This window comes from Syngnathoides biaculeatus, chromosome 16 (genome assembly GCF_019802595.1).
Source record: "Syngnathoides biaculeatus isolate LvHL_M chromosome 16, ASM1980259v1, whole genome shotgun sequence".
NCBI lineage: Eukaryota > Metazoa > Chordata > Actinopteri > Syngnathiformes > Syngnathidae > Syngnathoides > Syngnathoides biaculeatus.
In genome coordinates, this window is record NC_084655.1 from 2,408,378 (window position 1) to 2,420,879 (window position 12,502).

At 41.6% G+C, this 12,502-nt stretch overlaps 2 protein-coding genes and 1 long non-coding RNA gene across 7 annotated transcripts in view; 2 read left to right on the plus strand and 1 right to left on the minus strand.

Moving 5' to 3' along the window:
• LOC133513986 (ATP synthase F(0) complex subunit C3, mitochondrial-like) overlaps positions 1-5,318 on the plus strand; it is a 46,763-nt gene extending 41,445 nt beyond the window's left edge. For both annotated transcript variants that reach the window (XR_009798681.1, XM_061845144.1), the window contains one exon: positions 935-5,318. Coding sequence is in view for 1 of the 2 variants with exons in the window: in XM_061845144.1 (XP_061701128.1) it covers positions 935-1,026 (92 nt within the window). In the remaining variant the exon portion in view is untranslated. The remainder of the gene's footprint in view (positions 1-934) is intronic.
• LOC133513987 (uncharacterized) overlaps positions 1-6,783 on the minus strand; it is a 70,663-nt gene extending 63,880 nt beyond the window's left edge. Inside the window, exon 1 of the long non-coding RNA XR_009798683.1 lies at positions 6,676-6,783. This is a non-coding gene — a long non-coding RNA (uncharacterized LOC133513987). The remainder of the gene's footprint in view (positions 1-6,675) is intronic.
• The window catches only part of ube2z (ubiquitin-conjugating enzyme E2Z), a 28,906-nt gene continuing 22,843 nt past the window's right edge, over positions 6,440-12,502 (plus strand). For 2 of the 4 annotated variants that reach the window (XM_061845142.1, XM_061845141.1), the window contains exons 1-2: positions 6,443-7,472; positions 7,622-7,694. In XM_061845142.1, the coding sequence (XP_061701126.1) occupies positions 7,057-7,472; positions 7,622-7,694 (489 nt within the window). In that variant the 5' untranslated portion in view covers positions 6,443-7,056. Of the gene's footprint in view, positions 7,473-7,621; positions 7,695-12,502 lie in introns of all 4 variants that reach the window. The other 2 variants (XM_061845140.1, XM_061845143.1) reach the window with 2 other exon arrangements.

A 12,502-nucleotide genomic window follows, 5' to 3' on the forward strand; every position in this document is an offset into this window, starting at 1 on the left:
ATGTATTCGCCCCCCCCCCCCTTGCATTAATGCTTTGTAGTGCCACCTTTTGCCGCAATTACAACTGCAAGTCGCTCCTGAGCTTTTTCTGTCATAGTCCCAACATTCAAAGTCCCTACAAACAGTTCCCGGGTTTGTGCATTCCTCTTCTTCCTCTGCCGACCAAGCCTCTTTCCTCCTTTTTTTTGTCTTCGACCTACATTATCTGAATTTCTAGCTGCGCCTTGCCGAATAACAGTTCCAAGGGCAGGCGTAGGAAGCCCGGGCCACGACCTAAATGTTCTGCATTAATGATAAATGTTATTTTTCATATGATGAACGCTCATATATGTTTGGCAGTTTTACGCCGGATGCCCTTCCTGACGCAACCCTCTCCATTTATCCGGGTTTGGGACCGGCCGTCAGCTTGCACAATATTGTGCTGCCAAACGGGCTGCAGTCAAAAAAAAAAAAAAAAAGCAGCAGCAATCAAATAAACAAAGTCGCAGATAAGATACACAAATCACATACTACCTGTGTGAAAATATAATCGATGTGGCGAATTAAAGGATATGTGAATGGAAAGGATTCAAACCACAATGACCCTCAGTCTCATAAGTGAAGGTTGGGTAACACATTTGATTTTTGGTCCTTGTTGTATACGCAATGAAGGTAATGTTGTTAGCACACTAAGCTAGGCTAACTTAGGCCGAGCAGCTTCAATGTGAACAATACGGCTCCAATTTGGGTACTAAGATGTACTCGGTAAGACTTGTTAAATTTTCTATAACTCCTCATGGCCCTCGTTGTACAAGTTATGAAGTTACTCACGTTCGACGTTTCTTCTACAGCATTGATTGATCACAAACTGGTCTCGTTGTTAGCCTGCTAAACTAAGGTAGTCTGGGCCTATAAGCGACTTCAAATTGTACTGTTTGTGTATGTGTGTTTTTAGGACATCTTGGGACTCAAGTGCACAAAAGAGGACTTACTACATCAGAGAGTATTCTCCGGACTTTTTTTCGACAACTCTTGCCCATTCACTGAATCTTTCACCGGAGTTACTCATCGGCGTACTCTTCAAGGCTACGCGTCAGTAACGAAGGGGGGCACAAGCCGGATCACAAGTTAACTTGCGGAAAATAGGACATTGACGAGCGCTCCCGTCGATTCATCACGTGAACCTATGCTCCCTAGCTAACAAAATAGACGAACTTCTGCTTCTGATCAGGACCTGTAAAGACTTTGGACGTTCTGCAGCCCTGTGCTTTGCAGATGGACCACGGACGCCGCAATTACACTACCGGGCTTTCAACTGAACCATGCGGACGGCGTCCTGGAGCTAACATAGAAATAGAAAGGTGGTGGAATATGCTTTTACATCAATGAGAAATGGTTACACAGCTAAGCACGCACTGCAGCCCGGTTTGAGAGTTGTTTTTTAACCATAAGCCATTTTATTCCCCACGTGAATTGACATCTTTTATTCTAGTCGGTATGTACATTCCACCTCAAGCGAGCATGAACGCCGCACTGCTAATGTTCGCCGAGCAGGTAAAGATAGTGAAAAAAAACGCCCAGATTCACCGCTCATTATCCAAGAAGATTTCAACACAGCTAAACTTAATCACAAACTCCCTCCATATAAGCAGCACGTGAAGTGTCCGACTTCACTTACACTTTACATCTACACATTTACACTTCCATAAAAACACATCTTGTGCAATTCCTCGTGCACCCGTTGGCTCCTCTGATCACTGGGTGTTGTACATAATACCGACATACAGGCAAGCACTTAAATGTGTGAAGCCTTTGGTAAAATCAGTTAAAAAGTGGACCAGCGAAGCCAAATTAAACCCTCCAAGCTGCTTTGACTGTACAGACTAGAGTGTGTTTTTCGATGACTACATGGATATTGTTACCGCATATGTGAGCTTCTGTGAGGCGTGTGTGTTCCAACAAAATCCTTTCACACGTTCAAGAACAACAAAACGTGGTTTTCAGCCAGATTTAGGCAACTCTGCCAGGCTACAGAGATTGCATGTTGTAGTGGAGACAGGCCCCTCTACAATTGCACTAGAAATTAGCTGACCCAGGAAATTAACATTCCAAAGAGAGACTATGCAGTTAAACTGGAAAAACATCTTGGCGCTAATGATTACAAATCACTTTGGCACAGTCTACAATCGCTCACCAACTACAAGCGGCATTCATCTCCGGTAGAAAACAAGAGCGGGCTAGCCACTGACCTAAATAGCTTTCAAAATAGACACTTCCATACGACACACCTAAGCCGCACCACATGCCGCATCACCTTCCACTCCACTGTTTAGCATCCATGAAGGGGACTTTAGACAGATTTTCAAACAACAAAAGATAAACAAAGCACCGGGCTCAGACCTCGTGTCCCGAGCTTGCCTCAAAGTCTGCACTGACCAACTTGCTCCTGTCTCCGCAAAGATCTTCAATAGGTCTCTACAATTGTGTGCACTACCAGCTTGCTTCAAACGCTCCACCATTATACTGGTCCCCCAAAAAGCAGCGGTCTCATGTCTTAATGACTACAGGCTTGTTGCCTTGACATGTGTGGTCATGAAGTCCTTTGGACGCCTTGTGCTGGAGCACCTCAAGAGCATCACAGGTCCCCAGCTGGATCCATTGCAGTTTGCCTATCGAGCTAACAGGTCTGCGGATGATGCAGTCAACATGGGTCTGCACTTCATCCTTGAACACCTCAACAGCGAGCGTACCTATGCAAGGATCCTGTTCGTGGACTTCAGCTCTCCGTTCAACACCATCATCCCTGAACTCCTCCAAACATCTCCAGCTCGGTATCTCGCCTGCCATCTTCCGGTGGCTCTACAACTTCCTGAAGGGCAGGACACAACAGGTGGGGCTGGGAGACACCACCAAATCCACATGCACCATCAGCACCAGAGCACCCCAAGGTTGTGTCTCTCACCTAAGCTCTTCTCGCTCTAACTGCACCTCGTGACATCCAACTGTCAAACTCCTGAAGTTAGCAGATGGCAACACGGTCATCGGCCTCATCAAAGACGGCGACGATTCTGCATATCGACAAGACGTGGCGACACTGCTTTGGTGTAGTCAACACAACCTGCCGTTGAACACTATAAAGACTGTAGAGATGATTGTGGAATTTAGGAGGCAACCTTCACCAGTTGCCCCTCATGCTGTCCAACTGTCTTGTGGCAACCAGTCACTCACATTTGAAACATGTATGCATGTGGCCAGTCATGCTCGCAGATCTAAAGTTACGGGTGAAGTCCACCAGTCATGCCCGCATATCTAATGTTGCAGGTGTGTGTTCTGTTTGTAATTATGAGTGTGCCCCTTTAAGAGCTGAACTGTAAGGTAAAGGAAGTAGAAGGAGACCGTGTGCTTCCAGTCGAGGTCGTGTTCGCCATTTTGGGTGGGTGAATTCGAGTCAACAAACCGTAACTAAGCAGAAATCATTTCAGAAAGGTGTATGAATGGGGGTTGAGTGCTTTGCTATCGGTTGCTCAAATGAAAGTGGGCGTTGTAAAGCGTATTTCTTTCGACAGCCAATTGTGATCAAGAATCAGTGCGAGAAAAATGTGCTGTTATCCACCAAACGGCGACAACTGTGGCTGTCTCGTATCAGTAAAGCTGATCTAACAGCCAAATCATTCCCTTATGTCATTTGGATGGAGTATTTTGTTCTTGGTAGGGCTGACATAATACTCGTGTGAATGCAATGCATGTTTATCAAAATCTGTGTTTTCTTTCAGCCCACAAAAGCAACTAAAACTGAACTGAACCCCCCCGGCACAGTACTCTATAATGAATCTGTCTTTATCTTTATTTCATTGTTTCACATATTCAGTTTGCACTTGCTTTTCTCATCCCCCCAAAGTGATCGCTATCTGCACATGTTGGCAAAAAAACGAAAATAATAATCTACACCTTTCGTTGGTATAATCAACATAATTGAACACAACGCTGACTGTAATCACGCGAATACTTTCGACAGCATTCACTCAGAAATTAAGTAGCCTCAGCCTACATATTTAAATTGCATTGTGCGGTACACTAACCTTAGCAGTGTGGAGACACGTTGCTTACAATGGATACCGCCGGATCATGAACCCAGCCATTGATGAATTGATTGTTGGCCTCCAGATGTTTGTAATTTTTTAGTTGGTCCATGGAATAAGACAAGGGTTCTCAATGGATCGATCGTGATCATTTTCGATTGCGACGGCATGCTGACAAAAAAAAAGACATCAGCTATATATATATATATTTTTTTTTTAACTTTAGCTCACCGTGCATGTGCAAGCAACAACAGTACAAGAAAACATGCTGACAGTGAGTTCCCCCCTATTTTAAGATCTTGCTTAAGAAATCTTAACAAACATGAGTATGGATGCTGCAGTGAAGAAGACAAAAATGTATTGCTTTCATATGGAATGGGAGGCGGACAACTTTTTCACAATGTAATTTTTGAAGTGCGCTTGCCAAATCTGCCAGTGTAATGAAATGTGGAGCGGCATTTTTTAACTGTATATGGAAAATACAACACCGACATTCTGCCGAAAAGCAAGCTGAGAATGAGAAAAGTGAACAAACTAAAATCCCAACTGGCCGCACAGCAGTCACTTTTCACACAATATAGTTCAACAGTGAAAGCCGCCACTGAAATATCGTTTCCGGGTTCCTGACATGATTAATAACATGAAGTCCTTCCAAGCCGATCTTTTAAAAATAAGGCAAAAATATTATCTTCAATGAATCAATCTCTGCACCTGTAAAGGAGTAGTAACACGACGCTGTGAAGCCATGGCTGCTCTGTGGAAGGACATCGGAGATTGTGAGTGTTTCTCACTGCAGTTGGACGAATGCACTGATGTGAGTGACATCCCCCAGTTGTGCATTTTCATTCTTAGGGCGTTTAGTGATCAACATGAACTCAGATAGTTCAGGAATGAAAATGCAAAATGAGAAAAAAGTCTGAAAAGTAGCTAAGCGATTTTAGCAATTTGTTTGCCCCTATATCATTAATTTCAGCACTGAATTTGACTGTATTTGTGGAAAAAAATTTCCCTTGTTTGGTGCTCTACCAGTTCAGCAAAAATGTAAATATCAGTTTCATTTCTTCAATGCTTGAAATAATGTACTTATTTGAAGCACATTACATGTTTCCCCATTTGCCAAACTTCAGAATGAATTTTCAATCTCTTTCACTGTTTAATATGGATACACCACTATATTTTCTTTTTGATATGCAGTCAATTGTTCATAGAATTAGTATAGTGTTTTTAGAACAATATAAATAAAAATTACCTTACCACTCACTCGATCTTCATCCTTTTTTTCTAACACTTTCGCCATCGTAAAACTTTGAACACACAGTCACTCAGTTCGCGCTATCTTAGTCCAATGTGCCATTACTTGGCTAACTAACAAGTTACACTGCGATTTCTGAGAACCGAGAACACATGTACATGGCAATGGTGAAACTCTAACCACTAACACGATTGGATTGTTATACTGTATAACTCTGTTGTACAATCGACTAATCTGCCGCAAACAAGTTTTAATGTTTATGTCGCAAAATGCAAATATTTACACTACCGAGCAAGTTAGAACGGCATATGATAGTCGTGCTTGTGCTAGCACTAAGCTGAACTTGCAGCTCGGAGCCCACCACCGAGAGGCAGGCGCACAATAACCCCCCACCACCACCCCCCCACCCCGAAATTTTCTCAAGGGATTAGCGCTTATCTCGAGAATGGTCATTTTGGTCTGAAAAAGTCGGACATCCGCCGATCGGCGGAAAATTCTCATCCCTGAATAGTTACAAAAAATGTTTCTGGTTCACTGTTGTGTTGTGCAATATTGGCTCATGCGGTTATGCAAGGCACACAAACATACATACACACATAAAGAATCCTCAATATACTTTAAAATAAACATGTTTAGCTAGTGGGTAGATCTTTCGTCATTCTATTTAACTATTGGTCATCCTAAACCCCCCCCCCCCCCCCCCACACACACACACACACAGACACACACCGGTCGATCGCGAGAGGGTGGATGCTTGAGAAGTAGATCTTGGGGTAAAAAAGTCTGGGCTTCCCTGGTATAAGCGCTTGTCGAAAGATAGTTGACGATGTCTGCATAGGTGACCGACGCCCACAGTTCGAAATTTTTGCTCCATTTGTGTTTCCCCAAGGCATATGGGTCGATATTGTCGACCAAAGCACGCTTCTTGACGTAACGGTTTCTTGAAAACTTCTAATGAGCCCCGCTAACTTTCCAAGTCTTTTTAGGTATCATGCGTCACTTTTAACAGTTGTACAAACATTTGTGTATCTCTGGTCTGGATGGAAAAGCGATAGCGTGAACGGCGCGTCAGTAGAAAGAACCCATCCAACATGGCCGCGTATGCGGATGAGGTCACACAGTCAAAAACCATCTATATGCGAGTCCCAGAGATGGTCCACTCGGGGTCTTGAAACTAGGTCCCCCACGGTGGCAGGCAATAATCTTAACCATTGTTCTACGTCTGCTCATTAATAATAATACATTGTGCAGTCTTTATCACAAGAGCACAAGCGTTTAATGTGAGCAAATACGTATATAATTACGACACAGACGTTGACTTTATATCGTACTTACTTTGAAGCCTTACCGGAAATTCCCACTTACCATACGTTACTAGCTTGACTTGAGGTGACATCTGATGTGGAACTTGAGGCTTTGACCTGGCTACCGGTAGTAGAATAATTCCTCTTTGGAACCTTTATTCTGTTTGAGTCCATTGTCTGAGACGAACAATGCGGAAGATGTGATTTTGCTGGCGTTTTTCTACCTTTTTAGGCCTGCAGAAAGCACAGTGGAGCTAACAAGAAATAGCTACTATGCCAGGAGAAAGAATATCTCCTTTTGGGGCCTCCCTTCTCTGATAGCACAGAACTACGACACAGGCGGAGAGATTTCAGACTTGTCGTTTAGCTGTCAATGCTTGCGACAATTTGTTAAAATTGTTTCAAAGCAGCATTTTAGCTCCAGTTTGGTAGCTAGCGTGCTATGGCGGACAGCATTGGAGATGCGTCAACCGGTGATACAATTGGCTCTGGGGTTACCGGACAAAGCGGTGGATCCGCGACTTTGTCTAACTCTCAAACGGGAACACTCCTTAGCAACAATACAGGTTCGGCTTCTGAGGGCGACCAGAGTGGCCTTAGCCCTGAAGTGTCCCCAACGGATGGGCTAGAGGCTACTCAGACGAACTTTTGGAACACTTTTGGCGTTTCTCCACCGGTCCTATCTGTATCAACGAACGTATACACCTCTTCACCGCCCCAGAGTGCAGGGCAAGGGGTCGCCGGAGTTGCCGAACCTGATCATTTAACACACGTATACGCTTCTTCCTGGGACCCGACGCGTAGTACGGACTGGGACAATGAAAAGACATCACAGCCTGCAATTTTAAGGATAAAGAGGTAATCTACTTTTAAAAATGAAACCAGAACTGAACTTGAATGCCGCACCCCCCCCCTTTCAAATTTATAGTCAATCTTTGTTTTACTTTTTCAAAAATATATATTGAAAACCACTAGTTGTACGAGTGACATGTTATTTTGTGTTGTAGGGATATCATGTCTATATACAAGGAACCTCCTCCCGGGATGTTTGTTGTCCCAGATCCTCAAGATATGACCAAGGTAAACAAAAACTCAGCGTTCCACCTTTGCTTTTAAACGATTGTTAATGCTTTTTAAATAGATCTGTGAAATATGTCTGTGACTTCCGGATTAAAAAAAAAAGAAAAAAGTGAGGCCCAGCTAAAAGAACGACATTGGAAATTATGTGCTTTAGTCTTAATGTAGCCTGGTGATGAGCAAGTGTTGTAATAAATGAAAAAAAGAAGCCACTGTTTTCTTTTAGGCAGCACACGGAACATTCTCTAACAACGACTGCTGCTGCTGTGGTGCCACACACCTTGAAATTTATGGCCAAAAAATTGAACCTTGGTTTCATTGGACCCTATTGCATTTTCCCACAGGTATTTGGGAGAGTTCAGGTGCATCTTTCTTTGTCAGATAATCTTTCATCTTAACACCCTACTTCCTATGCCCTGAAAAGGGACAGCTAAGGTTTTTTAAAAAATTGTGTAAATCATGTATTTTAGGTACCAAATCATTCCTTGGACTGTGGGTAGTGAGAAAATAACCTTTTTTTGATGACCTATTAATATTGTTGGTCTACATGCTTAAAAAAAAAAAAAGCTGCAGCTTGTTTAATGCTGTATGTTATATTCTGTCAGTTTCTGTTTTAACTTTTCATTGAGGTCATACATTAATTAGATGATCAATTATCCCATCCTTCAATTAAATACTATTGAAAATCCAACAAGAAATGGGTTACACATGTAATTTTCCTTAAATTCGTCTATGAAAATGAAGCAAAAAGTAGACTTCCTTAAGCTTTGAAAGTTCCTGTGGAAATAAAGATTGACACCACACTGTGTATACAGGCTCAGGTTGGTTGGAATCGGATCCCCTGCCCTATAATAAAACATACGGTCCTGGTCCATCCTCTGACCTAAGTCGTAACTGGTAGAGATCCTGTACAGATCTATGATGTAGATCTCGATGTAGAGATCTGTATCCTGAAATTTTTTTTTGAGTCATTCTAAGTCATTTCATTTCCTTTGTACATATTAGTGTGTACATTTATGACATAAATACATTGCATTAATCTTACAAATCACGTCAAATTTTAGTTCATTAAATAATTAATGGGATTTACATTAACCAACATTTTACACAAAAGATTTTATGAAAAAAGCCTCACTTAACTACAAAGTATTCTGTGCAATGTATTAAAAATATGCATAATAAGATGCATAAAACTCAATTACCAATTGCTTGGGCAAGTGCATGGTGTAAAAAAATTCAGATTACAAAAAATATAAAAAGCAATGAACTTTAGCTGTTGCAGTAACACCTTCTTGATCACTTGGAGTGGATCTTGCACTTTAAACACTCTCAACATACCGATCCAACAACATTTAACAAATCTGAAACCAACCTGACAACAAGAAGCAAAGATAAATATCCACAGTTGTCGCCAAACGGTGTTGCATTTTATGAAGCACAGTGACAGGTTAAGAGATATCACTGTAATATATTAATACAGATATCCAAACAATTTACATGATTTTTTGGGCAATGTGCAGAAATTTTAAGTAGAGTGAACCAATAAAAAGCCTGGATCCAGTTTATAAAATTTCTTTTATCCCTCATCTTTGTTCAGGACCACCTTGAGCAGCCACATTCCTTTTCAGCATCGGTGGCACTGCATGCAGGGTATTATTTATTTACCTCATACGGTTAAAAAACGTAACAGATTACTAAAATAATTAGTTATTATGAAAGATAACATCATAATTCATCATATACTAACCGTGTATGCGGGTTTCACACTGAAAATCACGGGGGAAAAAAAGATCTTCAAACTTTCACTTCGCATCAAAAACCCCTGATTCTCGTCACATTCTCTCCAAACTGGAATACACATGGCGTTGAGGTTCTCCACAATCCTTTGCGCCAGGTCTTGGACCATTCAAAAGGCGCAATTTCACTTCAGATGCCGCAATAGAACAAGTGTTTGTGAATCAAAAATGTAGCGCTTCTACTGAGACCAGACTCCCAGCACCCCTAGCGGTCGCTGCCCTAAACTTGTGGTCAAGTGTAGGCTTTACACAATCAGTATTTATGGAGGTGCTCACAGGTTAGTGAGTTGAAATTAATTCATATCCAATCTGAATATATTAGGGATGTAATTTTTTTTCAGTTCATATCTTGGGTTTTGTGGTCATGGTTTTCTGTTTGGTTGGGTTTGGCACACGTTGACCTGAAAAAAATCTATTACGTATAATTAAGTTAAAACTTAAAGGATATGTTCACAGCATTATTATTAATTTTGATTATTATTACTTGGGCTTTATTAATTAGAAATGTATGTTCTGGCTATCCTTTTATTAATCAGAAATAGTAATCCCTCATTTTTCACCATTAATGGTGACCAGAACCCCCTGCGAAATGTGAAAACCTGCAAAGTAGGACTCCAACCCCTGCCTAACACATGCACCCACACACACACACCCACACCCCAGGAATTTTTATGTATGTATCTGGGTACCAGAATGATTGAAATATGAAAAAATATGTAAACATTATTTCTATTTCTATCTATCTGTCTGTGTGTGTGTGTGTGTGTGTGTGTGTGTGTGTGTATACTCACACGCACACAGTGAAGAAAATAAGTATTTGAACACCCTGCTATCTTGCAAGTTCTCCCACTTAGAAATCGTGGATTGGTCTGAAATTTTCACCGTAGGTGCATGTTCACTGTGAGAGAGATAATCTAAAATGAAAAATCTAGAAATCACAAAGTATGATTTTTTTTTTTTTTAATTTGTGTGATACAACTGCAAATAAGATATTTACAAATTAAAAATAATAATATTAAATAACACCTGAGAAAACCAATGTTAATATTTGCTACAATTGCCTTTGTTTGCAATTACAGAGGTCAAACGTTTCCTGTAGTTATTCACCAGGTTTGCACGCTCTGCAGGAGGGATTTTGGCCCACTCCTCCACACAGATCTTGTCTAGATTAGACAGGGTTCTGGGCTGTCACTGAGAAACAAAGTTTCTGCTCCCTCCAAAGATTTTTTATTGTCTTCAGGTATGGAGATTGGCTAGGCCACGCCAGAAGCTTGATATGCTTCTTATGGAGCCATTCCTTAGTTTTCCTGGCTGTATGCTTCAGGTCATTGTCATGTTGAAAGACTCAGCCACAGCCCATCTTCAGTGCTCTGACTGAGGGAGAGAGGTTGTTCCCCAAAATACATGGCCACAGTCATCCTCTCCTTAATACAGTGCAGTCATCCTGTCCCACGTGCAGAAAAACACCCCCAAAGCATCATGCTACGACCCCCATGCTTCACAGTCGGTATGGTGTTCTTGGGATGGATCTCATTATTCGTCTTCCTCCAAACACAGTTAGCGGAAGAAAGTTCCATTTTGGTGTCATCTGACCACAAAACTTTCTCTCATGACTTCTTTGTATCATCCAAATGGTCATTGGCAAACTTAAGACAGGCCTTCACATGCCCTGGTTTAAGCAGGGGAACCTTCCGTGTCATGGATGATTTCAAACCATGATGTCTTAGTGTATTACCAACAGGCACCTTGAAACTGATCCCAGCTCTTTTCAGGTCATTGAACAAGTCCTGTCATGTTGTCCTGGGCTGATTCCTCACCTTTCTAATGATCAATGAGACCCCACGAGGTGATATCTTGCATGGGGCTCCACTCTGATTGAGATTGACTGTCATGTTTAGCTCCAACAGGGTACCTTTTTTCACGAAGCTGCTTGGCAATTTCTCCATAGCCCTTTCCAGACCTGACCTTTCCCATTCAGAAAAGAGAAAATCTTGTCCAGTTTAACTATTTCTTCGATTATTCACATACTCTGACAATCATTGCATCTTAAAACAACAACATCTTTAACTTTCTCCATTAATATCGAAAGTAAACATAAGCAGTATGTCTAGCTCGTCTTTGCTCTACGTTGCCCAGACTATGCATGCTGTCATTATCAAACATTGATGGGCTGCTTAAGTACTGTAATGTTTGTAATTATGAGTGTACGTCGTTAAGAGCGTGGGGGAGGGTGAGGTTGGGGGGCGGGTGTAAGGTAAACTAGGAAAAGAGTGTGGCAGCAGCAGTCGTTGTTAGAGAATGTTCTGTGTGCTGCCTAAAAGAAACCAGTGGCTTCTTTTCATTTATTACAGTACTTATGTGAATTGTGCCATTGGATGTAACTACCAGTCATCCCTCACTCATTGAATCACATTGCAAAATGCCAGAAACTGAATAGCTGTATGTTATACTTTCAATTTGCATTGGATTTTTTTTTTTTTTTTTTTGCGCGCAACACTGAATATCTGCGAAGAGACTCAGCGGTGCACAATTGCGCACACAGTTTAATGGGAACATTGGCTGACGTTTTTATTTTTTGGATGGGGCACGCTGTCCCACGATCGACCAAGACTGCCGACGCGTTTAGCATGTATACAGTCTTCCATCATTTAACACGGGGGTTACGTTCCAAAAAATACTTGCGATAAGTGACATCTGTGTAGTCGAAGTTTTTTACATACCGTAATCCCTTTTTTTTTTTGCGGTCAATTGGTACCAGACCCACCCACGAAAAGTGACTGCAAAGTAGGGGTGAAATTTTTTAAATTTTATTCTTTTATTGCTTCATTGGTCAATGTTGTCGCACTGGGGATGACGCGTAAGTTTGTTAGCGATCTGGCTTTTTTTTTTGTGTGTGGGGTGTGGGGGCGTCAGAAATCCACAATGCACTGAATCCACGATAAATGATCTGTGAAGTAGAGGGGGATTACTGTATATTGTTTACAGGATCATTTGTCATTTACAGGAAGTTTTATT